The sequence below is a fragment of the Vidua macroura genome, chromosome 28 (genome assembly GCF_024509145.1).
Source record: "Vidua macroura isolate BioBank_ID:100142 chromosome 28, ASM2450914v1, whole genome shotgun sequence".
NCBI classification, from domain to species: Eukaryota; Metazoa; Chordata; class Aves; order Passeriformes; family Viduidae; genus Vidua; species Vidua macroura.
In genome coordinates, this window is record NC_071598.1 from 443,479 (window position 1) to 470,965 (window position 27,487).

At 51.0% G+C, this 27,487-nt stretch overlaps 1 protein-coding gene across 1 annotated transcript in view; it reads left to right on the forward strand.

Annotated features, from left to right (window-relative positions):
- The first annotated feature begins 395 nt into the window (after window positions 1-395).
- The window catches only part of ZMAT4 (zinc finger matrin-type 4), a 46,613-nt gene continuing 19,521 nt past the window's right edge, over window positions 396-27,487 (forward strand). The window contains exons 1-3 of the mRNA XM_054000878.1: window positions 396-516; window positions 15,177-15,278; window positions 26,154-26,243. Of these exons, the coding sequence (XP_053856853.1) occupies window positions 15,177-15,278; window positions 26,154-26,243 (192 nt within the window). The 5' untranslated portion in view covers window positions 396-516. The remainder of the gene's footprint in view (window positions 517-15,176; window positions 15,279-26,153; window positions 26,244-27,487) is intronic.

The window sequence follows — 27,487 nt, forward strand, 5'->3', positions numbered from 1 at the left end:
ACCAGATTGTTCCAAGTCCCAGCTAAGCTATCCTTGAGCACCTCCAGGGACCCAGGGGCAGCCACAGGTTCTCTGGGCAGCCTGTGCCAGGGCCTCCCCATCCCCACAGGGAGGAATCTCTTCACACCTCCGATTCAAATCTCCCTTCTTTCCGTCCAAAGACGTTTCCCCGCGTCCTGCCGCTCTGTGCCCGTGTCACACCCGTCCCGCGGGTGGCGGCCGGCCCGGACGGCTCCGCCGCGGGGCCGGGGGCTGCGGGCGGGCGGCCCTGCGGAGCGCGGCGGAGCCAATGGCGCTGCCGGGGAGGAGCCGCGGCCCCGGCCCGGCCCCGCCCGCCGCCCCCCGCCGCACTCGGCCTGGGCTCGGCGGAGCGGCGGCAGCGGGAGCTGCGGCTGCGGCGGCCCCGGAGCCCGGGGCAGCGGCGCCGGCGCCCGGCTGGAGCGGCCCCGCCGCGCCCGAGGCACCGGCCCTGGAGTCGCTGGCCATCGGCCCCGGGGGCACCGGCCGGACCCGAAGGTACCAGACACCGACCCGCCGGCTCGCGCGGGGGTGGCTGCGGGATCTGTTGATGGGAGTTGGAGGAAAGTTTGCGGAAGAACCGGAGCCTGTTAATAGCGGTGTCGGTGCGGGCGGTGGGAGGCGGTCCGGTTCCGGCTGGGACCGACCGCCGGGGCGGTTCGGGCGATGCCAGCGCTGTTGCGGGTGGAGCCGGGACGCGGGTTCGACCCGTCGGGGAGCGGGCGGCTCTGCCCCCGTGCCACCCCGCAGCCGCGGCGGTGGTCGGCGGTGACCGGCGCACGCCCTGCGAGCGGTCCAGACCCGCGGCAAGCCCTGGCGTGTTTTCCCGGCGGAGTTTTTAGGGAATGCTGCATCCACCTGTGAGGCGGCGGGCGGCAGCAGCCAGGCCTGTGGGTGCGGGACTCTGGGGAAGCAGCCCCGCGGCCGGTGCGTGGTGCAGCTCGGGGTGCTCCGCCGGGATGAGCTCTGCACAGGCGGCCCCGTGGCCCGGCGGCGATCGGGAGCTCCCGGGGCTGGTGGAGGTCTGTAGATGCAGGAAAACAAGCCTGTTCTCTGCGTTGTTTGGGAAGTTTGGAGAAGTTCCTAAGCCAGCAGGGCTCGGAGGCCAGAGGCGCGGTGGCAGGGAGGCCGCGGGGCCGCCGGGGCCGCCGTCCCCGGGGACGGCGCTGGGCGCTGCAGCGGCCGCTCGGCCGGCGGAGGGGATCGGTCCGTGGGAGCCGTGGGGCTGCCTGGCCCCACGTGTTGCACCGGGGGCGTCCGGAGGTCAGAGCCCGGCCAGAGCCGTCCCTGACACAGCGCGAGCGACATTACACCTGGTTCGGGCTGTGGGAAGGGTCTCTGGCGACCCACCCCTGAGCCGTCAGGATTGCTAGCGGTTCGTTGGTGACAGCGGACTTGGGCAGTGCCCCCCTAGTTCCTGACGCTAATCGTGCTTGGGTGACTGTCCTTGGTACAGCCGCACACTCCTTTTAACCTCCCGTGATGCTGAAGCGGCCTGAGCGTGTGGTATTTGGTGAAGAACAAGATTTGCAGAGCGTTGAGTTAAAAACCATCACTTTGCATTTTCTGCGTGAGGCTGTGCTGTTTGCTCTTGCGGGAGCACGTGCAGTCCCTCTGCAAAACACAACCGCCTGCCCCGGAAGGGGAGAGATGAGCAGGGGGATGCTCTTGGGCAGAAGCAGCCCAGAAAGGGGGATGCTGGGCAGAGGGGCTTCAGCTTTGGGTTCCTCATCATTCCACAGGCAGGGGATAGTGACCTGGAGCATTGCCTGACACTGCACTGTGCTGTGGGGCAGGGAGTAGCAGGGACCTGATAAACAATAAGAGGTGTTTTGCTAAAGGTTCTAGACAGTGACTCATCTACTGTAGAAAGGGACAGGAAGGAGAGGCAGCACGGGAGCTTTCTAGAGTACAAATGGGTCTTTCCCCCTGATTTTATCAGAAGCAGGAGGTTGGGAATCCTTTATTAAATACTCTCAGAATAGTGTAAACCTGTAGGTTATAAACCTCCTGATGCAGGTGTCCCTGTACCAGCACCTCCTGCATCCCTGTTCCTGGGGAGCATCCTGCTGTCGGGCCACATCCTGGGGTGGGACAATTTCAAAATTTGAGGTGGTTTCCAATCAATCACAATTGATTTTATCTGACCATTCTTAGTCACTTCTGAATCTCTCCAGATAACTGATACTTGTCCACACATTGCTCGATGGTTCTGCATGTGCCTGGCTGGCTGGGGTGTTTCAGAAGTCATTTCCCTTGCCTCTAAGTTGCTCAGTCTTAACTTTTCTTCTGCGTCCAGCCTTCCTTCCTCGGGCTTTTCTGCCTTTTCCTGCCCTGGACAGCACAGAGGAGGTGCAGCGCTGCTGCCTTTCACTTTTCCAGGTGTGCTGCACCCTGAGAGGCCTTCCCAGCTATTGGCAGCATTGCTGACTGCCCCCACTTGAAAAGTGTCTGTGTAAGGAATTGTTTTGCTGATATTTGCCTGGATTTGTTTTATTTGCTGCTTCCAGTTTGCAGAGGAATTGGTGCAGCCAGTTGGTCCTTGCTGACTGAGCACCTTGCTCACAGTGAGCAGCTGGCTTCCTCTCTCTGGGGATTTACGGCTCCTGCGCCACCTCTCCCCCTTTGCTGGGGATTTACCTGGGAATGCTGATGTCTGGTCTGCTGGTGGATTTGTAATGCCTCCCTGCAGGGAGGGAGGAAAGATCCCCAAGCCCCCCAGCAGAGAGCCCTCATGCCAGTGGTTAAGGGCAGACAACAATAGTGGGTGTTTGCTGAGAATTATTCCTTTGCAAGAAGCAACTTTTGACCAGAAGTTGGCATATTTTTGATACCTGTGTCTCTAATCATACCCTTTTCCATTGCAAGGTGTTCTTTCACAATTAGGCAGGCTCTTCAAACCATCTTGGAAATGGCTGTGGGTCCTGGGGCTGGTCCGGGCTGGTCCTTGCGCTGCTGCCCCGGGCACTTTCGGATCTGGAGATCTCACTTTATCTGGGTTAAGCTCCCAAGGAAAGAACTGGTTTGAGAGATCAGAATTGGGCCAATTTCTAGGCCAGAATGGGGCTCTGGGTGTCCCAAGGGCAGATTTAGGTACAGAAACAGTTGAAGGTCAAGGCTCCCACCTCCCTTCCTTGCACAGATACCTTCCTCTGCTGAACACGGAGGGGGTTATCTCCCTGTCACCTGCTGGGCAGGTAGCAGGACATAGGGCAGAACCTAGCTTTATTATTCCTTTCAAAGCATGAAAACACCCCTTGCTGAGAAGTACTGGAGCTGTGAAATGCAGACAGGGCTACCCCCAGGAATAGCAGCAGCCTCAGGGAATGGAGGGAAAGCTTTTCTTCATGCCCTACCACCTCACCCTCTGAAGAGAGTGTTCACTGTGTCTGCATCCCCCAGAGGAAGGTTTAACAGCACCAGGCTTTGCTGTAACCCTCGGGCACCGTGTGGATGAGCCTGGGTGGAGATATGGCTGAAGGGGACAGTGCATCCTTGCCTCTTCGTTTCAGTTCTCCCGTGATTTCCTGGGTGCCTTGTTGGTACCACACTCCACGTCTCCCACCCTCGGGGTGTCAGGGAGGCAGTCCAGGCAGTGTGCAGCTTTGGGGCACCTCTGGGTGCTGAGGGCTCCCTGTGCCCTGCCCAGGGCACCGCAGGGACTGATGCCCAAAGGCTGCCCTGCTCTGTCCTGCAGCAAGCTTGAGAGGTTTAGTTAAGGTATATAGAGGAGTACATTTATGAGTGCATTTAAAAAGTCGAGAGGTATTAAATACGTATTTTTCCAGGCTGTGGCTTGTATCAGAGCTGTGTGCAGGAAAACAAAGGGTTTTCTGGGGTGGCTATGCTCTGCTGTCAGCTTGTGCCTGCTCAGCCTGGCTCGTACACCAGAGCATTTGGGTCTCTGTGTTTCTGGTCACCTTGCAGCAGGCACAGGCAGTGGTTTCTGTTCTCCCTTTGCACCCTGTTCTGCTGACACCTGCATTTTCCTCGGCCCGGAGGTGTGAATGCTTTACCTGCCAGCACCTCCTGCTCCTGCAGAGCAGAAGATGGCTTTTTGCAGGGAGCCAGGGGGAGCCGTGCCACTCACTTCTTCCTTATTAACTAGAAAGGAATAAAGTTGCAGAGGGATCAGATTTTGAGAAAGACCCAGAGTTCCAAAATGCTCCCAGAGGATAGATCCCTAATTACTATCTAATTGCATTAGAGTTTAATTTGTTGTTGTTTTTACTGTAATGTTCCCATTTTTCTCGACAGTTTGCTCTGTTTCATTAACTAGAAATGGCTGGAGATGAATATTTGCAATATCAAAACTTGCCTGTTGTGCAATGCCTGACAGGTTTGAGGCCTTTATTGTGCTGTCAGGGGCCCGGGTGACTTTGCCAGCTCTGGCTGCCTGGGACTTGGGCCTCGGGTGCAGCGCTCACCCAATGGCAGCATTTTGCCTACACATGCAGGTTTGGTCCTGGGAGTTTTGGTGTCTGTCCTGCTTCCAGGAGACACGGAAAAAGCTGAGCTGAGCTGTCCCCAGAGCAGCTTACGGGCAGCTGCTCTTCAAAAGGCTTGTTTAATCCATTTCTCCTGAGCACAGCGGGGAGCAGGTCTGGAAATGAATTTGGGAAGCTTCAAAAAGGGTTTTCAGGAGCTTCATTTAGAAAGCAATAGGGGAGAGGAATATTGCTGCTTTTAATTCTGAAGCAGAAATATATTTACTTTGCCTTGTTTAAGGGGAAACGGTGTAGAAGGTATAGTTAAGCTTAGACCTGCTTTTTGCCAATGCATCTTTGTTGGTGAAACAAATCCTGAAGGTGGGAGAGTATAAATAAACCTTTCCAGTTTATCATCCTCAGCACTTGAGGCCCTAGAGGTGTCACTTGGCTGCTGCTTTGATCTACTTGCTTATATGTCACATACATGTTATTTGTGTGTGTCACAAAGGGCACATGAGCAAGGTCCCCACTGCCCGTGAGCTGGGTGTGGTGGAGCTGCACCCACAGCTCTCAGAAGGTGACATGAACCACGAGGAGACGTGGGGAACTGCACTGTGAACTCAAAACTGCTCCTAAATTTGATCCAGCCACTTAAAAACAGTGGGTGGACCTGGTGGTGAAGTGAGATGTTGGTATTTAAAGCCGTCTTGTAGGATGCAGCCAGAGACATGACACCCAGCAGTGAGCTGTGAAGGTGAGACATGCTCTGGTTTCAAAATTCACCGAGAAAACGGGAAAAGCTTGGAGTGCTGGATCTGCAGCACCTAGAGTGGCTCGTCAGAAACTCCCGGGAACGGATGGAATTGAACACCCACAGCATTCAAAACCATAAATTAGTCGGTTAAACCTGCTGTTGTGCAGAATGCTGTGCAAGCCCCTCTGTTATTTGATGTGCAATAAGCACATGTGAGCTGATTGTATTCGAGGCAGAAGCTGTTGTGGCCTCGGTGGGTGAGCAGGGTGCTCAGGCTGGCAGCTCCCCTGCTCTCAGCTCTAACCCTGGATCTCAGGACACGGGGGTGCCTTCCACGTCTGTGCTTGCCACCTCCGAGCTTCAGTCTTGGCTCCAGTGACAGCACGTGGCGGAGGGAAGCCAGAGTTTAGTTTGACTTAAAATGAAGACTAATTAATCAATTCTGTGTTTTCCATCCTACAGTGTCACTCGTGAAAGCGTCAAGATGATAACTGCAGATTCAACTGCTCATTTGGAAATACTGAGCAATTAGACAAGTTTATGACAATATTATTTCCTGCCACCAGAGATGATTCACAATACTACTAATTGTAGCAATAATTAATCCGTCTAATTTTCAAGCACGCAGCTGTAGTTCACGGTAGTCTGGCGGGGGCAGGAGTCACGCAGAGTGTGGGGACCCGTTATTTTCTCTGTTAATTATCAGAGTCCTTACTGCACTTTCAGCTCGTTGTGCCTTTTGAGGAGGTGCCAGGCTGCTCCCCTTGCCTGCTCTCAGAGGCTGGGGGGTCCCAGCAGATCCCCACACCTGGGAACAGGGCAGTGAAGACACAGGGATGTGAGGAGCCAGTTCATAGTGTTCTGCTCTGACAGTGGGTTAGACAGGACATTACAAAGCAGCTGGGATGTTTTTGGCTCTGCAGAACATACAGGGAGCATTTTTGAGCCCTTTTCCCTCCTAGCCAGACCGTGAGGCTGACAGCCACGGGTGCAGGATAACCTACAAATTCCACTTGGAAAACTGATGGTATATGAAACACATTAACTTGTTTTAATGCCTTTCTGTTGCTTCTGAGTACCACAGGGGATGCCTAATAAATACTGTAGGAATTGGAGTCCCCAGACTATGCAGGAAAGGGAGACCTTTCCAAACCTATGAGTCAGAGCTGGTCTTTGAAAGGAGCAGCCAGTGCCTACCCTGGTGCGTGCCCAGCTCCAGCCCTTCTGCAGTGGCAGTTTAATTTCTCACAAAAATAGAACAATTTGCATTTCTGGAGACCCTTTGGCTGGAGCACTGCAGTGGGCATTGATCAACCATTTCTCATTGCTCATCTCTTGGTAAGGGACAGAATGGCGTTTTTTCCAGAGGCGAAAATGAAACATGAGTTATCTGTGTGGCTTGCTGAGATGCTCCCAGGCCCAAGGAAGACGGGTCTGACATAAAACTTAAAAGTCCAGCATGCTTCTGCTTAGTGTGGCTGAGAGTGGGAGATGCTCCTGCTTCTTAGAAGAAAGCAAATGCAAACAAAAGGAGGGGTTTGTTTTTTCTTTTTCTAAATCGAAGATGGGCAAAGATAAAGTGCTGTAGGAAGGATGTAAATGTTTTATATTTTACTTAAGATAAAGCTCCTTGTTTGCTGGTGCTCACAAAGCTAATTGACAGATTACATGATAATAAGAAGGAGTTTAATGAAATCTGCCGATACCCTTTAGAGGATGTGGAATTTGGATGTGCAGTTTAATGAGGCCAGTGGTTTAGCTGCTCTGTGCTAGCTGGGGGACTCTGGAAACATTTGCATTCCTGGTATCTTGTTTCTAAATCATTTCTTTGATGACAAGAAGCTCTGCTGTAGCAGGGAGCTGTGGCTGAAGGGAGCAGAGTCCATCAGTCATCGCAGGCAGGGAGGGTTCCTGGCCGGAGTTGCTCAGCTGCCTTGGTGGCACCCGAGCTCCTGTAAATCCTGCCAGGTGGCAGTGGGTGAGTCATCTCTGCTGGCAACCCAGGGTGGGAGAGGAGCCATCCTAGGGGGTGGAGAGGAGCTCAGCCCACCTGCTCCACCGCGGCTGAAAACTCAGAGATAACCTGGGGCATCTCTGCTTCTGCTGTCTCTAACTTGGTTAACATCTGCTGGGCAGGGAGCATTTAGTGCTGTCAGCAGTAAAGTGATCTGGGGTTAGTGCTGCTGAGCCCGATTGTGGTTTTGGGAAGAGGTGCTTTAGCTTAGCCAGCCAGGCAAGCATGCAGGCTTTTATCAGGGATCCAGAATTAAAATAATCCCCCATCAGCGATGGACAGATTTGTTCTCTGGAAGCTTCTTCTAAGTCTGTTGCCACCTTACATGGCTTTTCCTCTTGGGTTTCTGAGCTGAAGCTGATGGGGACTGACAAGCCCTGATTATGCAAAGTACCAGAGGCAACGGGCTGCCGGCATGGGATTCGGCTTGCCTCGCTTCCTGCCATTTTGTATGTTATTAGGGAGCCACTGGAAAAAGTAGGTCCTGCTTATCCAAAACTGCACGTGTGTTCCTGGCAGAGACTGCCGGGCTGTGCGGGGGCCCCGGTGTGTGCGGGGCCTGGCCGGGCAGCAGTGACCCGGCTGCCGGGGTGCCCCAGCCTGGCTGGGGCTGCGCCCACGCTCAGCGAGTGCCGAGACTATTTATGTGTCTTTTTGTGAGAAACCACCGTTTCCATGGCAACCGTGAGCATCACATGGTAACCCCGGCTCTGGCGGGTGAGCCCGCCAGGCGCCGCGCTGCGCCCCGGGCTCGGCCGCGACGCCCGGCAGGGCCCCGGGGAGCCCGGGGCCAGGGGCTGCAGCTGCCCTGCTCACGGCTGGGGGCACCGAGAGCTGCCAAAACACGCCCCGCTGCTGGCACGGGAGGAAGGGTGGAGGGGAGAGCACCGGGATGTGGAGGCAAGCGGGAGCAGGTGCCAGGGTTCCAGACCAGGCTGGGTTCCAGACCTGGCTGCGCTGGACCAGGCATCCTCTCCAGGCTGGGGAGGTCTGGGCTCAGTCAAGGGGAACCCGTTCCTGCAGGAAGGTGGGACCCGGGTCAAGGTCCCACTTTTGCTAACCATCCTCATGAAAGTTAGTCCCTCTCCTCTGCCTCTGACTCCAGCAGCCCCTCTGTCTCGAGTGTAGTCTCTGCAAAGCCTGCACAGGTCTGTTTTAATGCTTATTTCAGGAGGTTTCTGGGCTGTCCCCACTGCTAAGGGTTGAGCTGTGCCACCTGGCCATGCAGCAGTGAGTGACAGAGCCCCGTCCTTGAAGTGTGCAGGACACAGAGTCGATACCCTGCGGCACAAAATCTGATAGCTCTCCCTTGAGTTCCTACAAACTGTATTAAAACAGTCACAATATATCAATCTCTTTTTTTAAAATGTATTTTTACTCAAATCAGCACATGTTTGCAATTAAACCCTGCTACATGATGTAGTGTGAATAATTAGAAAAATTCATGTGCTTAATGGGATACTTGCATTTGTAGGGAAGGAATGATGCTACTCGCAGAATTGCAGCATGGCTCCCTGTGAACTCGGCAGTGGCCTTCCCTCGTGTTCCCTGAGGCACTCTGGGGCATGGAGGGCTTGTCTCCACTGCACGCTCAGATCTGTCCTTTGCTCTCTGCTTCTGCGGGCCTGTAATTTCCGTTGCTTGCCTTTTGTTCCCACTTCGAACAGGCAGTAGGTCAAAAAGTCACCAGCTGGATTTTAGTGCCACGCATGAGCTCGAGTCCCCTGCTTCTGCTCCCCCATCAGGTGGGTGCTGTGCTGCCCGGCGTGGTGCAGGTGGGGGCTGCAGAGGCACACCTGGAGACGTGGCCCTGCTGTTGTTCTGCCTGGAGGGTATTGCCTGTCTCTCCTGGCTTCCCTCTGCCACAGAACACTGCTTCTCCTGATGTGTTCATCAGGCTGTTTCCTTGCTTGGTTCAGTTTACATAAATGGTACCTTGATGATTAGGTGAGGAGATGGGAACATATGGCAGCTTTCCCGCTAGCCCAGAGCTCATGAGTCTTGGGAATTCAGTGAGACATCCATGGCATTTCCTTCCCACAGTGGCATGAAAGCTGAGAGGCTCTTTCCAAAAACACCATCTCCGTCCACTGAGAGGGCACTGCTGTTGTGTGACTGTACTTTTCTTAGTCCTGGCAAACACAGAATCCCAGAATGGTTTGGGTTAGAAAAGACCTTAAAAATCACCTTGTTCCAATTCCCCTCCTTGGGCAGGGACACCTTCCACTAGCCCAGGTTTCTCCAAGGCCCATCCAGCCTGGCCCCCTTGGGCACTTCTATCAAGAAGTCAACCCCAGCAAATGAGCAACTTGCCTGCTTACACTGGGGGAAATCGTGTGAAGTGAGGCGTTTAGGGTGCTGAGGTTGAGCCTCGTCTGCACTGGGGCTCTGACTCGCCCCTGTTGTTTTCCACAACCTCTCCTCTCCGTGCTGACACATGCAGCAGCCACGTGCAGGATCTCTCCTGCTCCCCAGCTCGTGCCACACACAATCTTGTTCTGATTTTCAAGGCTCCAATAAAGCGTGTCCAAATGCATCAAAGGCTCAGTGCAGAAGTGAAGCAAATTGACTCTGTAGAGGATTTAGGGAATGGAGGGAGTTGGGATAAACCCCAAACCAAACAAGAACTGCAGGGAAGGTGAAGCATGGTAGAGATGGCAGATGTTCAGCACAGCTGGAGGGACGTGGAACATCTTTGGTTTGGCAGGAGAATGGGAAAAACTGAAAATAGCACACACATCCTCTGGAGCTGTGGCTCGTAGGGATCTCTTTGTGGGTAGGGACACACTGCCATGACCTCTGGGACACAGGATTTTCTGGGCTCTGTTACGTTGCCCTGCTCCACCTCTCTCTGGGACTGTGGAGGGACAGGAGGGAAATCCAGGTGCTGGTACAGGCTGAGGCTGCAGATCCATGGCTGTGAATTTGGGCTGTTGCAGCAGCTCAGGTGGGCTACAGAGTCCTGTCATCACCATGGGATGGGCTGTCCTGTCCTGTCCTGTCCTGTCTGTGGCTGCCAGGGAGAGCCAGCAGCACAGAACTGCCCCGGGCTGCCCCATCCCAGCCCTTTTCCTGGCTGCTGTGGCCTCCAGCACCCAGACTGTCTCAAGGCAATAAAAGCAGGAGGAGAATTGCACTCATGGAACAGGCTCAGCCATTGTCTTGTCGTGCTGGGAAATCAGGCACTTCAAAAGGCAGTTTTGCATTTCTTCAGATGCTTCCATGTAAGTGCAGTGACAGAGTTGCTCAAAGCACATTAATTATTAGTAAAGGCTTTTTTTCTTTTTATTGCAAGACAAATTAAACAACAGACAAAAACAGGAGGTGTTACACGAGATGCTAATCCATGAGAGAGTGACAGCAGCAAAAGCCACAAATAATTCATAACATGAAAATCAGGACATTTAATTTTTGGCTTGTTGTTTGCATTAGGCATTCGTGCACATGCTCACGAATGTGCTCCACTGTGGAGATTTTGGAGGCTTTTAATTTTGGAAAAAGTGATTATAGGCCTTCAAGAGTAACTCAGATAAGAGACCACATTTTTTTTCCTCTCGACTGGAGAAAACCAAGTTGCTGAACCCTGTATTTCCTATGGCACTCCTTGTCCTTGATTGGGCAATAGAAAAATGAATGTATACAGGAATTCCAGGGCACTTCCACCACTCTCCTGTCTGACAGGGACACATTTAGCATGTGACCCCACCTGGAAGGATTCAGCTGGTGCAAAGTATTTCCTTAGAAAGGAATTTGGCTTTGCATATGTCTCTGATGTCAGTTGTGGGTTGCTGTCCTCCAAAATTTAGTGCAGCTTAGTTAGCACCTTTCTGGACATTGCCAAAACCTGGCGTCAGTCTGATGGAATTGATTTTTCACTGAGCTGTTACAGTCACTGAAACTGCTGAGAAGAATTGCAGCCATGTGGCACGAGGTGCTGCAGACGAGGTCTCCTGTGACACACTGAGCCATTCCTGGAGGTGCTGAGCTGGCGTGTGCAGAGGCCATGGATCTGGAGCAGGGAGGGGACATGGCACTGGAGTGGGGCACAGGAGGCCACAATAAACCTGTGGTTTTTGTGTCTGTCATTTTTGGGAGAGGCCCCTCATGACCCACTTGAGGAGGAGGACACTAGGAGTTTCAGATATTTATACCTCAAGGTGCAGACCAATTGCTTCTGCTCAGCATGACAGTTTGTGACAAGGTCATGAACCCCATGTTAGTTCTTCAATTCTCAGCAAGAAAAGTATCTGTGAGTGTTCAGGGACATGTCCCACCCTGCTCAGCACCTGTGGCTGCCCTTGAATGTCGTCCCTCACAGCTGGGGACATGCTGGTGCCAGGGAAACCCCTCCCTTCCCTGCTGCATTTTGACAAATGGGCTGTGAGGTGAGATCAGCTGAGGCCTGGTCAGTCCTGGAGTAGTTAGACATGTGTGGGCAGGGAGAGAGCCACAGTGGTATTAAGTGATTAGAAATACATAAATATTAATTGCTTATGAACTCCCTTTATCACACTTGCAGGCAGAAGAAGTTAATAAATCACTGCTCGGATTAACCCACAGAAGGGTAACACAAAGTGTATCTGAGATGAGACAGAAATGGGAAAGGGAGCTTTTCTGGGGAGGAGGAAGTGCTGGTTTTAGGCTGGGCACCTGCAGCACAAAGCTGTGCTCTTTTTCAGGGTTTCATGTCCAGAGTCTGCCTCTTGCAGCTACGCAGAGAAGCCGTCGCCCAGCCTTGCTGTGGCGTCTCTGCAGCACCCTTTGTAGGAAGCAGACGTTTGGTTCCTGCATGTTACGGGGTTCCTGGGCAGATCCCCGGGAAATACCCGGCCCTTCCCTGAGGTCTGTGTGCAGGGCCAGCCGGTGCCACCCTGGGCACTGTGGCAGCTCTAAAACCTGCCTGGTGGAGAGGGGCATTCATTTCACTGCATGTTCATGCAGTTCATGCATTCATTGCACTGCGTGTTAGCCGGACGTCCTTTGGCAGCTGCTGAGGAGGGGAAGAGAGTTTTGTTCCTCTGTTGCATCTCTGTGGGACAGGTAATTGTCCGTTTCCTCAAGTCAGTGACTGGTGCTTGAATTTAAACTTGTTCTGGGGCTGTCTTGGTTTCAGTGGCAACTTTGCAAGGGTGATTTCTATAAATGGGTGCTGGTAGTGGATTGCTTGTGTGGAAATCTTCCTTGCTAAGGTGAATCCATTATTTTCTGTTAAAATTTAATTTTGTCTAGAGCAGTTATTGTTACCGGAGCTTTCTAATTATTTTAAGTAGCCAAGCTTACATATGCTTGAATCCTCATAGCAGTTTAGCCTAATATATTCATGCAAAAGCATGAAGGAGGTATTGCTTCCATTTGTTCTTTTGTTCTTCCTAATCCCCATCCCTCTCTGCTCTGTCTTGCTGTACTTTTCATCACCATGAGAAAGCAATGCCTGGAAAAAGCAACACTGAAACCATCTGCCAGAAACCCAGGCATGAGGACAGCCAGTTCCATTTCTGTGCCTGGACAAGGGGACCCTGCCATCCTGCAGGCTTTGGCAATGCCAGGCTTGCTGTGCTTCCTGGGGGCACAGGGAGCTTTCAGGTAAGCAGGAGCTGCTGCTGCTCACCTGTGCATCCAGGCAAAGAGAGCTGTCCCTGACCTGCCCTGGGAGAGAAGGGTCCCCCCATCCTTCCACTGGTGGTTCCGTGGGAGCGTGGCAGTTTGGAGACAGCCCTGGGATCCGAGGAGCTGCTTGGGGAGGTCAAAGCAACGCGGTGCCAGGCTGTCCTCTGCAGAGAGTGGGGTGGAGGCAGCTGTGCCTCGCTGAGGTGCTCAAGTGACGCCAGGCAGGTTCTGCTGGTGGGGAAGATACACCAGGATTTGGGAGCAGGAGCTTCTGTCACATGTAACTGTGCTCTGATGTGTTATGTGAGGGTCTCCCATTCCAGAGAGACTTTTATTAGGTAACTCAAATATTTACAAGTGAATCGTGGTGCACAGCAGTCACATCAGCAGAACCACTGTGTTTTCCTGGTGCTGAACCTGTGATATTGAGGAGAACACATCCCACACCTGTATCAGAACTTATTGCTTAGAGAAAATGCCTGAGATCCAGTTCCTGGATAAGCCTGTTCAGCCCCTGCTGCTATAAAGGAGGACAGACGATTCCATTTGAGAAAAACAGACTTAGGCTCTGTTATCAGAGCACAGAATGCTGAACTAATGCTGAGAAGCTTTTGATTTACTCTGATTTTTGCAATGAGGGTTTGTACTAGCATTGCAGGCTGCGTGCAAATGAAGGTGGTGTTACCTGTCTCTGGCTTGGTTGCTGGATTGAGGTTTAATGAGATTCTTTGGTTTGCTTTGTGTCAATCTGTTGGAGTTAAGTGAGATTTCTTCCTCCCACTTTGTTTTGCCTTTGATGCAATTTTGCAACACTCCTTGTATTCCTAAAAGGGTCTTTTGGTGTCTTTGAAAGTTTCTCAATGCAACATCTCTCTGGACAGAGCAAATGAGGATTAAAACTAGGCAGACAGCAAGAGAAAACAAGCAAATGTCTTTGCAGAATCAAAGCAAGAGCAAGTGCAGCAGCAGAGGAGCTCTGAGATTAGTGTTTTTGTCTGGTAAACCAAACACCTGAGCAAACCTTTTCCTGGAACTCGGGGCCGGCTGGTCTCTTCAGGCTGGCAGTCTCTGGTGTCAGCTCAGCTGCTTGTTTTCATAAAATATGCAGGGACCACAATAACCGTGGGATGGCAGGACACTGGGGGTTTGGCATAACCACCTCCAGCTCCGCTGCACAGCCCGGCAGGGACCAGCCTTTCTGCATCTGACCTTGTCTGCTAATGAGATCTCATCGCCTGTTCATTTCCATGTTACTTTTCTTCCCTGTCAGTGGAATGAACTCTCTAAAACCTGTATTATCAGTCTTCATTATGCTCAGGTTTGTTATGATTGTGAATTAATAGATTTTATCTTGGCATTAATGAGAAGGCAGCCTCTCTTTTCCCTCTTACTTTGCATAGGGGTTGGTTTGAAATATTCTATGTAGCTGCTTCTGTTGCTTTCTGGCTCTGCTTGGGTTCAGTCTGTTTTAAGCCTGAACCTTTCTGATACACCCCTTGATTGTGAGTTGAGATCTGTATACCTGCCGTGGCACAAGGAGGAGGCTGTGAACAGAGGAGCGATGTGTTCCTGTGAATCAGAGCACTCAGAGAGCTGGTTTTAAAGGTGCAAGTGTCCTCGTAGAAAGTTCTGGGGAACACATAAATATTTAAACAGCCGCTGGAGAACAGCACAGCCCAGTAAATCATCCAAACAATTCTCTTCCACATCTAAATTGAGAAATATGACAGAGTGCTCTTTCAGCTTAAAACCACCTTCCTCCAGGTTGTGATGCTGTTTGCCTTCTCTATAAAAGTCTTTATAAGCTCTTTTATTGTTGTATAACAAATGGTCAAGTGTGTTTTGAGCCATGAGCAATCTCTGTCAGAGCTGGTGCTGTGCATGGTGTTTCTAGATAGGAAAGGTGATGGGGAACAGCCGTTCACAAGTCGCTCACACGTGGATGTTGGGGCAGGCTGTGCTGTGGAACCTGAGCTCTGTGTGTGGCATTCTGAGGATGGTGTTGCTTGGGCACACCTGGCCCTTGTGTCTGACTGCTCCTGCTGCAGCAGCCAAGGGGCCACGCTCTGGTCCCGGCAGCTCCTGGGAACTGCCCGGGGCGAGGAATGAACACTTGACGTGGGCTGCTGGTGCATAAACCTGGGGACTCCAAATGGGAGGGACTGGGGATCTGGGGGAACATCTGTGTGTCACATTTACACCTGAACAACACTGGTTTCATTCCCTCACGGTGACAAGAACTGCTTGGCTCAAGCGTTGCCTTGCCCTTGGCTCTATAGGAGCCTCGTCAGACACATCTGCCTGCTCTCTGTAACTGATTCTGCTTCTTGTCTCTTCTCTCTGTCATGCACAGATGAAATCCTCTGACATCGACCAAGAATTGTTCACTGAAAGTTACTGCAAGGTGTGCAGTGCTCAGCTGATCTCCGAGTCCCAGCGCGTGGCCCATTACGAGGTAGGATGTTCTTGGTCTGTCACGCCACCGTTGCAGTTCTGCTTGCAAGACTCAGCATTTGAAGAACTGTTTTTACTGGTGGCATCTTACTCTGTCAGTGATGTCACTGCAGCGGTGTCTGCTGCATGTCTGGCTTTTCCTTCTGTTTTTGCCAAGTCAGCCTGCAATTTGATCAGGGCTGAAGGAAACACAGTTAGCAAGGAGAGCAATTAAGAGTGCAGCAAAACAAGCTCAGGTTGTATTAAATGTGCTGTGGTTTGGTGAGTAGGAATCACTGATTGTGCAGAGAATAGATTAGAATTTGTGAATGTATTTAAGCACTTAAGAGGTAGTGAGCAATGAATAATTAGAAAGGATGGATTATTAGAGACATGTTAGAACAGCAATTAACAGCACTGCATATCTTCAAAACAAACTTAAATACATTCCTATTAAACAAGGAGGAAATTATGGAGGGATATGATGCTGTAAAATCCTTCAGGGAAGGAAACCCACTGCCTGGGTGTAGATCCTGCCAGGTTGATGGGCTTTTGGTGTTCACCCGATGGGAGAACAGAGATTCTCAGGTTCCAATGCAGAAGAGGTGCAGGGTCACTGTGTGGTGGCTGTGCACGAGGGACTGACCTCCCCTGGGGCCATGTGAGATGGTCCAGCCTGTCCTGGAGGACTCCAGAAGTGATGCATGTCTGCATTATCTATATTACATGGTCTGTATATAGAGAATAAACTATATTAACTCTGTATATTCATAATATGTAATACAGAGATAATACATGTATTTGGATAATATGGAATAATTTGGTCTGATTTTGGTGGTCTTGGAGGTCTTCTCCAGCCTAAATGGTTCTGTGATTCTGTGTGATGAGCTGGGAGATGAGGGACTCCTGCACTCACGGGAGGTGTGCTTTGCTTCTGTTCTTGGTTGCACGGAGACTCCAATGTCTGCAGAGTTCCAACAGATGCAGAGTTTGTGCACAGGGACCTGGAAGATGAAGTTACCCCAAGCGTTTGCTTGACTCGAGTGTTTTGCAGTTGATATACGAGGGAGACAATTGTGTGGCCAGTGGAGAATGTGCAGGAAGCTTAATGTACATGATCTGAGGATGCTGTGCTGCATTAATTAACAATGGGAACAAGAATGTACGTTTGCTTGTAGGGCACTTTACATGTCTGTTTTGGTGAATTTCTTAGGAGCTCTTCTGTAACTGCTCCTCTGGCTGCCCTCTGTGTGCAGCAGAGATCCCTGGCAACTCTGTGAAGTGGAAGGCTGCAGTTTTAGGGACACCTTCCAGATCTTGATGCTGGGCACCGCAGATGCCAAATTTTGCCTGCAGGAGGCAGGAGCAGCTCCTGGTGAGCCACAGGGTGCTCAGCCAATCTCGTCTCCTCTGCGCCTGTCATTGTAGGTATGAGCTGAATCATTAATTCATAGCAGATGTTTTTGAAATGTGGAAAACAACACCGTTTTCTGTTGTATATTTTAGTGCGAGGTGTTGTGCTCGTTTGTCATCCGCTGTGAAATCCCAGCAGACGCTGTAGATGTTTGGCACAATAATGTCATTCCCAAACCTTGCTGGTGGGTTGCATAACACAGAGCAGAGGCTTGGAGTGAGTGAGCTCTAAAGACTAGTTAGGATCCCCTCCGGTGGCCCAGAGGCTGGGAGTGCCTCTGCCCTGTGGCTGTGCCACACTTTGCTGCTCTCTGTCCCTTTGGGGCGTCTGTTCTGGTCAGCACTCCGGAGTGTGATGCTCATTCTCATGGTAACCTTCTGGCACCCTGGTCCCAAGAGCCCACGGGCACATGAGAGGCTGAGAACCTGCCCTGAGGTTTTCTGGGGAGGTGGAGTTGGGGGCTCCATCCTGCCTGAGGCTGCCAGCCCTTGCTGCAGGCCATTAGTTAATAGCAGGAGTGTAAAATTCACTGTTTCTTTCTAATTATAAAGTAGCTGGTCACAATTTTCACACCTTTCTTTTTTTTTTTTTCTTCTTACTTTTAGAAAATGCTGTATAGTTAAAAACTGATTATTTTCATAGGGGAAATATCAACTTCAGAAGACTGAATTTTCTGCAAATCCATTTCCAGGAGCCCTGGGGGTCGCCACCCTGGCTACCCATGGGTGCTGAGGACCCTTGGTGGTGGTGCAGCCGGGGATGCTGGGTGCCAGGGCTCCATCTGGGTTTGTTTTGGTCAGCAGAGCCCTTATCCTTCCTGAGTGAGCCTGGAGAGAAAGGGAATTGATCCACTGCCTCACTAGCGCAGTCAAGGGAGCTCTGCAGCCCTTGTGCCAGCGACTGGAATCTTGCCTCTCTGTGCATGCAAAATAAGACATTTCTCTGTAAGAAAATAGAGGGAAGCAGCCTATGAAAGGGGGACATTTTTATCTTGCCAAACAGGAATTCAGTTCCAATCGCTGTCTCATCTCCTTCTCCAAATCACCAACCAATAACTTTTCTTCTGTGCTACTTTGCCAGGAATAAAAAATGATTTTATGTCAGTCACGCGGTATTAAGTGATATTATTTCCAAGGGCAAGCGTAGTGGAAAAATGACAAAAGGATCAGAGTGTTTGCAGCACTTTGTGCTTCCAGCTTGACATACAGCAAATACTGCCTTTATTACATGTGCTTCATGCAACTGTGTTTCTGGCTTTGTCTGATGTGTCTGATGCACCCTGGCTCTCCTTCCCATCCTGGTGAAAGTGCCAGGTCCTGCCCTGCTCTCGAGGGTTCACCCCAGGACAGAGCTGAGTCTGGGGATGTTGATTGCAGTGACGTTCCCAAATGAGGAGATGCCTTAACGAGCCTGGTGCATGCTGCGGTGCCAGGGGTGATGCTGGGCAGCTTCTGCACAGAGAGAGAGAGGAGGCAAATCCTGCTGCTTGGTGTGGGTGCCCGAAAGAGTGTGCATTTGCATAGTTTAATTCTTAAAGCAAATTACTGTCTTAATTTGTCCCCTGAAGTATCAGAAAACTCTCTTCCCACCTCTGTTTCTGGAATAAAGCAGCGAAGTACGGATGCCGAGACAATCCCTGGGTGGCACTCGCTGTGCTGCTGTGCTGTGCCAAGTGTCCCTGAGCTAGCCTGGCTCCCCTTTCCTCCCTGGGAGGAGCAGAAGGGAACAAGGGGGCTGTTTGGTGAAGAATCCATGTGCTGCAGGTGGTGGCTGGCTGTGCCGGGCAGGAGGTGGCCAGGCGCGGGGTGATGGCCAGTTCGGGAGGGCATTTCACACCTGAGGGTGTTTCACACCTCGTGTTCCACTGTGGTCCAAGGGGCGGCAATGAGCTGCGCTTGCTGCAATGCCATTGAAAGTCTGTGCCGCAGAAATGAGTTTTTTTCTTTTCTGTATCTCTGCATCTTTCCTTCCTGTGGAGCAGAAGCCTCTTTGGTGCTGGACTCCCTCTGGATTACCTGTAATTTAACACTTCTTCCAGCTCTGTCTTTGAGAGAGGTTGTATTAATCACTTTGGTGAGCTGCTCTGTAAATTAAAAAGCTAAAACAAAGAGAGCTAAGCTTTCTTAGTTAGCTCTGAGTCCTCATCTCTATGTAGAAATGTTCACAGCCATTAGGAAGATGTTACCATTTATTTTCATGTTTCCCCTTGAAAATCCTGCAGGAAAATTGCCTCATATACAAAGTTGCTCTCAGATTTCACTCTGAGCTGCACATTCATCACCACATTTGCTCCTCAAGCTGCTGTAATGCTCTTCTCCATTTTCTCCATAATCTTTATTGCTTCAGGTGTTCAGAGAGTGCTTTGTTTTTCCAGTTAAAATGAAGGAAGATACCAGGTCTGGAGGAAGAGCAGCCCAGGAGGGGCCTGTGCAAGTGTCAGCTCACCTTACGGGATGAGGGAATGCTGCTTGAATGCTTGTGGTGGAGCAGCAGGGGAGGGCAGAGGCAAAGTGTATTAAAATTCAAATGCAGAAGAAACCAGGGAGAACAAATCAAGTGCGTGCCCTTTGGCTCCTCTCCGAGCTGAGCGCTGTGGAATTTCTCACTCTGTCTCCGGAGCGAAGCAGGCGAGCGATATCGACAGCCTCATCAATGCTCCTTGTCTGCACGGGCTGGAGTGGTGCTGGGGTTAATCTGCTTCCAGTTGGGCTGTCCTTGGCTGGAAACAGCATGCAGCAATGGCTTGTCTGAAGGAATAATAAACATTGTTTACTATTGGCACATTAGTGCCTTAAGGATCAAGATGTGTGTGCTCAGAAGGGCAATCCTGTGTCTGAAATATTAATGTGCTGCAAGAGCACATACTCTATTTAACAAAATAAATGCTGTGCTAGAAAGCAAGGAGCTGGAATGTTATGTTTCTACTCCCAGCTCCCTGTGTGAGATGCTGCAAGCATTTCCAGGATGGAGGAGTGGAAAGGATGTGCTTTAGCTGAAGATAAAGGCTGCACAGGGCTGTTGTGTGTCAGGTTCTGCTGATGTCAGTGATTATGGAAGGGAATGTGACATTTGCTGGCCATGATCTCTGTTGTATGTTCTGCCAGTGTTGCTGCTCACCTGCCATGTTGTCTTGCTTTGGCATGACATGTTTGGCAGTGACATGTAAATCCTTCAGAGGATGAAGGAGGAGGGGACACCCTACCTCTTGTTGCCATGTCCTTCCCCACCACTGCTGGAATCTGCTGTGGTGATTACAGGTTTTGGTGGCTGATCAAACATTACTGTTATCCTGCAGATCGTGCTGGTGTTGGACAGAAGAACCTTGGCTTGAGGAGAAAAAGCTAAAGAGGGCATATTTGTGTTGCAGAGATGACAAAGGTGCTGCTCTGTTCTTTTTTGTGTGCACATGCAGGCCTGCTGCGGATATTCCTTGGCAGTTTGTGTCGTGGTAACAGCCCCAGTTAAAATATGTTGAGGAAAACGTGGCCACCCATTGCATATGAGGGAGATAGGTGGGTGCCAGGGTTTTTGGGCACAAGGCTCGTGCTTCCTCTCTGCACACTGGGCAGCAGCAGCTGCTGCATGACGGTGGGCTCTGGCAGCCAGTGGAGATGGGATGGGACTTTACAAGGCTCTGTGTTACTGCTCTGTTGTCAACATTAATGGCTGAGCATTATTTTTAATGCACTCCCAGTGTCAAAATCTATTGCTAAACAGCAGCGACAGCAGAGCAGATGAAGCCCTGTGCACAGCTCCCTTCCCAGGTACCTCTGCACAGAGGCCCATTGCTGTCTAAAAATAGCTGAAGTTAAAGGTCCTTCAGAGCAGCAGTAAAACACACTGGGAAAATGGGACCCCAGGGTTAGCAGCAGTGGAGAGGCATAAGGGATGTCACATTAAAGCTACATGGAATGAAAGCAAAGAAAGGTTGCACTGGCTCACCCTGGCCGGTGTCCCTGCAAGACAAGCTCCTGCAGCTCGTGCCCTTCCTTGCTGATCCTGCTGCACAGGAGGGCACCTCTTTGTTCCAGGTATTCACTCCCGCCTGTCTTCAATATTTAAACTCCCAAGCCGTGTTTGGACTGGGGCTCTGGGTGTTTGGAAGCAGTCTGCAGCTCTCGTGGTGTGTTGTGACAGAGCCGCCCCCGTGCGCTCGGGGCTGTCGGGCGCTCGCGAGTGACTGGCACTGACGCGCTGCCGCGGGGACTCGTTCTGCACGGTGGGGATGGAACGGGAACAGCAGCGCTGCTGCTGCTGCTGCTCTGGGGCTGGGGCTGGGCAGCTCGTGTGCACGGCAGACTTGTGTTTGTGTTAACTCTCCTGTTGCCTGCTGGTGCTGGGAGGGGGGGCTGTGCCAGCGGTGATGTTCACCCACGCGTCGAACGTCAGCCCCCAAGAGCAGCGTGGCTCGAGACGAGGGACTGGAGCTGCAGGTGAGCAGCAAGAATTTAGCTTGCTGCGTGGAGCACATTTCAGAAGTTTCCAGCCTGCTCACTCTGTCCCTGCATCCCCTTTCCCTTGGCATGTTTACAGAATACTGGAATGGGTTGGGTTGGAAGGGACCTTTAAAGGTCTAGTCCAACCTCTGCCAAGAGCAGGGATGCCTTCAGCTCAATCAGGTTGCTCAGGGAGGTACATTGCCTGGAAGAATCCCATAATAGCAACGGAGAAGTAAAGGCATGGTTGCATTAGTGTAGATGTAAGATCCACCTGCAGAAGGAATGTGAGAGGGCGGTGTAAGGAGGGACTTGCAGTGGGTTTAGGGAGGAGCAGGTGCCCGTGGTGGCCCCAGGTGTGGGGGACAGGTCTGTGGGTGGCAGCACCGTGTGAGCCAGGTGCTGAGCCCAGCTGCTCCTGCCATGCTGCTCTGGCACCAGCCTCTAAGGAGAGTTATTTCCTCTCCACAGGGTACCCTGCAGTGTGTTGGACAAGAGATACTTTGACTACAGTCAAAACCAATATAGGAAGCAGTAAAGGTAAAGATCACAGCTAAAATGGTGATTCCTGAGACAGAAAATTCATGCTCAGGATCCCCACTTGGAGTCAGCCTGGCCATCCAGGAGGAATGATATATGGAATAAGCAGATATAAGGAAGTGGAGCTAGAGGTTGTTTGGCTGAATAGATCCTCAGTAGTTGCCTTAATGTGTAAACAAATCAATGTCCAAACCAGTAATGTGCCTCTCTTTGCTTTGGAGCAGCCAGTTTGATGGGGGTGCAAATTCAGCTGAGCACTTGGGAATTGCAGACACATTTCTGTGTGCCCAGGAAGGCAAAAGCATGAGTAGACACTTTTTAAAAAATTAACTCATGGAGGAAAAGGGGAAGTTGATAGAAATGACCATAAATTATAAATGAGGCTTTTCAAAAATTACAAAGGGAGAAAAAGGACATTGGCATCCAGCAGTGTCTGGAATAACAGCCGGGGAGTTCAGCTCTGCAGCGAACCACAGGGATCTTGACAATGTTTGTTGTGTGGGTAGTAGAGGCAGAAAAGGGAAGGCATTTGCTGAAAATACTTCTCCTGTCTATTTAAAAAACGCAGAGGATGTTGTTATATCATAGAGGAAGAAATAGATTGGTTCCATTCCAGTAGAAACTTGGAAGGTTGTTAGGCAGCGATTACAAATTCCAGAATGATGTAGTTTAGGTCAGCAGGTCCAGTAATTCACAAGTGGGTGCTTGGAGTGTGCTGGCCACATGCTGTGCACTGTCACTGCTGACCCTGTGGGCGTGGGAAAGAGGAGGAAGTTTCCAGGAGGAAGCAAGCACAGGGCCAGGCACGGCAGTGCCGGGGGTCCCGTGCGGGCAGCCGGAGCCGTCCGGCTTGGCACAGCTCCTGGGCACAGCATGCTCGGGAAAGGGGCTGCAGCACCATGGAACTGGGTTTCTGTACAAGATTTGGACAACTGGGCCAGCCAAAATAACTTTCTCTCTTTTGATGAGATTACAAGTAGGGCCAATACAGATAATAAAATTGGTATAATCATGTGACTGCGTGTTGCGTGGCAATTTAATTAAGAAACTGCCAGCACAAAAAAAAAATCAACACAGAGTATGCTAAAAGGATTAAAACCCAACAAATGGCCTTCTGAAAAAGAATTAAATTCAACCTAAGAGAAGCTGCAGCCATTTGGGCTGCCACAGTTCCTTCCTTCATCTCGCACTGTGTCTCTGGTGGTGCTTGGTGCAGCGTGTGCTCCCCAGGGTGGGGGTCCCTGGCCTTTGGCTGGAGAAGAGGTCACAGAGAAAGAGGAGCAGGAGAGGAAAGCTAAACTGCCCAAAACCATAAAGCTGCCAGCACAGGAGAGAGCAAGGATTGATGAAGGGATATATGGGGAATAGGGAAATGAGATTATATGCTAGCACAGCCTGAGGGAAGCTGCAGAGATAGTTGATTTGAACCTGATGACAGGAGACAGGAAGAGTGCCCTCACAAGTGGAGTGTTTTAGACTGCTGGATCAGCTTGAATCGTGGTGTAAAGTGGGAGCAGTTCCAGGGCCATGGTGGGTGCTGAGCTCCTGCAGCTGGTGAGGGGACTCCTCTCCCAGACCCCTGGGCAAAGGCAGAAGGGAAGAGCTGTGTGTGTCTGTGTAGCCTGGCGACCCCCGGGCTATAATGCCTCATCTGGCAGCTTCTGGCCTGTGAAGGGAGATGGGTGAATCCTCCCCAGAGCCGCTGGTCCATCCACAGAGAAGGGATGAGAAGCCCCTCCATCAAATGGGGAACGGGGCTGCGCGTCCCAAACCGGCCACGGCTCCCAGCAGCTGCTGCTCCTGCAGGGACCTCGCTGCCTGCTCCAGGCACAGTGTGCTGCAAAACCCAATTTATGCAAAATCAAATTGCATTTCATAGCACAATTTAGCTCTGCTCTGCCCTTTCATGTTTTAGTGTTGAATTGCCAGAACTTTGCTGTCTCTGCCATGATCTTTTGTACTAGGGTAGATTTGATAGAGATAGAAATAATCCATTTATTTACTTTTATTGATGAGCCTTACAGTAGCAAATGAACTTGCAATGCAGAACTCTGCAGCAGCTGTATGAAAACAGACTCTGAGCTCCCTGCATAGTCAGGGCTGGTTTTCAAGCCTGCAGTATTAAACCAGACTTAGTGCCTTTAAAAGGTACTGTTCCCACCAGAGACAGGGAAATGAAAATGCCTTTGGTGTAACACTTTGTACAGCTATAAAAGGAGTATTCACGGGCACAGAAGCACCCTTATTGCACCCAAAATGAGGTTGTGGTGGCTGTTGGAGGTGCCTCCACAAGGCAGCGTGCTCATTCTGCACTGTGGATTTACAGATGTGGCAAGGTTTTGTCTTTCCTAAAGCTTGTGCATGTGGTGAGATGGGTCGAAATGGGAGCTGGAGGTGCCCTAATCCCAGTTTATCCCAGTTTTCTGGCTCCTGTTTGTGGTTCTTCCTTTGGCCCCCCCATGTGTCTGGCACTTACCCTTCTTGTGCCTTGGAGCTGCAGGTTTTCAGCAGGGAGAGGATAACCCACAGTGCTGTTTGCAAGCAGCACACTCAGAATAATCACCGTGCTCCTGCCGTGCTCCTGCTGGGGTGTTGGGATGATAAATACACATGTAAATGTAGAAAATGCCAGAGATAAAATGGATGACAAATGGGCTGTGCTTCCTCTGCTCTGCAGAGGGAAGGAGATGCTCACCACATACACGCGGAGGCCAGGGATGATTTTAAGCTCCACTTTTATGATCATAAGATAATAAGGTTGCATAAGGAGCTGTGTAGTTTTAAATTATGCTAAACATAAGTCATTTCTCTACCTTGGCTTTCACAAATCCAAACAAATGCGCCAAGAAAGGTGAGAGGTGTTTTACAGAAGGCTGAAGCTTTGCTGCCTTTTAACGCCGACATCTGGGCACCATTTATGGTCCAGCTGAGTGCCATGGAGCAGAATCATAAAAATGATTCCTCCTGACATCTTTGCAGCTTACACACACCCAGCAACCCCTCCCAAATTTTTTGCCCTCTAAACTGAGCAGGCTGTGGCTGTGTGTGTGTGTGGGCATCGTGACGTGCTGGGTGAAGTCAACCGAGGGAAGAGCCTCGTGACTATGGGGAGGATGACTCGAGGGAGGCTGACTGCTCTACGGGGTGTCAGTGCTCAGGCAAGAGATTCAGCTGAAAAACCCTGGCCACATTGCCTTCTCAGTGTGTTTGACTGGCCCTGTGTGGTGCAAGCACACAGCATCACTTCAGGCAGGAAGTTGGGACTGCAGCCAAGCACCAGCAGTGGCGTTGCACCTCTGTCCTGTGCATTTCAAACAACTATTTTGTCATTTTCTAATTACGCAGTCGCTGTCTGGGTTGCTCATCTGATAGCTGGAGCTTTGGGGTTTCCTGCACTTCACTCTGACCATGGAAGGTCACATTTGCTAAATGCAGCAGGAAGACAAGCTGGGGACAGATATTTGACATTATTTATCTTGACTAATTTGCTCTGTGGAAAAAAATATTGCATAGTCACATTTCTGCATGCGAATACAAATATAGCTCCTTGCAAATTTAGCTCCAAGTTTATACCACAGGAAAAAGAATGTTCCAGAACATGCTAATGGTAATTTAATATTTTTAAATTGCAGCTCTGTGATCTGAAATGATAACATTACGGTGCTGTTGTTCTCTGGGGCAGTTGGAAAGGGTGATTCAAAGGAAACATTTACATGGTAACAGCTCCCCTTGTGTCTCCTACCCATATGCTGGGTGCAGTTATTTTGTGGCTGCCGGCTTTTCCCCCCTGCATCTGGTGGAAGACAAGACCTGAATGTAAGTCAGGATTTTGAAGGTTTATGTCTGTGCTCCTGCTGTAGAAGCTTTAAAATCTTCCTTTAAGTCTTGCCAGTCCCAAGGATTTGCTTTGGCTTCTGCTGCTGGGGTCACCAGGGGATCTCCTGTCTCTTCTGACCCATCCCTGCCCGTGAGCTCCAGCTGTGACAAAGGCAGGGTGAAACCTGCTTGTGTCTCCCTCATGGGAGATTTTTTGCCCCTCTAACGTTTTATCATTCTAGAAGCGTAGGAGCTGTGGATTTGGTCTGTGTGTGTGCCTCTGACACGTCAGGATGCTGTTGTGTCTCTGGCTGAAGCTCAGTAACCCCCATCTTTCAATCTGCCCCCCATGGAAATGCTCTAGTAACAAATGCTCTCCTTCCCTCGCTGTCTGGTCCCTGCTGTGTCTTGGAGGGCCTACAGGCAGCAGGACTTGGAGAGGGGCCAGGCTGGACCATTTCTTCTGCTAATGGCAGGTTTCATCCCACAGCTCATTTCAGCTGGGTGCAGAGCTCTGTGAAAATTCTGAGAAGTGCAAATGCTCCTCACCTGGATCCCTCCCCCTTTTCTCCTCCAGCGGTGGATATGTGTGTCAAGGGGATGTGAAATCTGACTATGGTTTGGTGTAGTGAGCACAGCAACAGAGCCTCTTGCTCCTTGTAACTTCAGTTCTTTTCTTTTTGCATTCCAGAGTCGCAAGCATGCCAGCAAAGTCCGCCTCTACTACATGCTTCACCCCATCGACGGAGGCTGCCCGGCCAAAAAGCTCCGCTCAGAAAATGTGGGTATAGCCCCAGTCCCTGTTTGCTTTGTGCATCACTGACTCTGGGCTACAACATTCTCTCCCTTGCAGCCACAGATGATCAGGTGCCCAGAGGTAACATTTAGATTAGCTGAAATGCAAAGTAACTGGAAATAATTTTCGATAAACTACACAAGAATTATTATGCGCATCAGCAACAGTAATTGTGTTTTTAGTTACTTGAATGTTCTTTCATAGGAAAAAATATGCTGATAGCAAATACTCAGGGCTTGTTCCATTTCTTCCAGACCCAGGCTGAGTCTGCTGGTGAGCAGCTGGGGCAGGTGACAGGGACAATGCCTGCGGGAGGCTCGTGCCTCCAGGCGAGGGGGGACGGCCACTCTGGGGTGCTGCTGGCAGTGGAGCAGCACTGGGGTCACCTCCAGACCCCTTCACCCCACTTCCAGCATGTGACACCACTGTCAGGGTGAGGGTCACTGGGCAGGTGGGAGGACTCACACCTGGACGGTGTCTGGTGGCAGTGGTGGCTGTGGAGGTGTGTAGGTACACCTGGTGCCAGGTGCAGAGCTGCTGTAGGTACACCTGTGGGTACACCTGCCGTGCAGTGCCCCGTCCTCCTGCTAGCAGGACACCAGGGGATGCCAGCGGTGCCACTGCAGTGTCACGGCTGAAAACCCCTGCGGGGAGCAAGAGCGGTGTCACCTCCCCAGGGCTCTGGGGACTCCTTGTCCTGGGAGTTGATGTGCTTTTTCCAAAGGCTCCTCGCTCACGTTTGCTCTCAGTCTGCCAGTTTAAAGATTGGCCATTGGCTTCCTCAGCTGCGTTCTAATAAACGAATGAGGGTGAGGAATTGGACCAGCTCACAGTCATTTGTCAGGCAATAGATAGAAGGAGGCTGAATTTTTAAGAGATGGCTTCATGGGGAATTATTCATTTGGCTCCTTCCCACGTTCTAGGGTACGTGAGAGGTTCCCAGCATGCAGCATCCAAACCAGTTCAGTGTGACTGGGGCTGGGTGCTATTGATATTCTGTGTGATATCTTGTAATTAAAGGGAGAAGCACTCAAGTTTTGCCCAAGGAATCTGAAAGCTCATTGATGTAGTAATCAAAACACTAGTGAACTTTCCTGTTGCACACAAGCCAGTTGCAGATGCAATCTGCCCCTCCACAGCAGGACCTTGCAGTGATTTTATTGAGTTACTAATGACAGAGTGGCAGTGCAATGGACAGGTGCATACAGATGGGGAACAGGGTCCCCTGA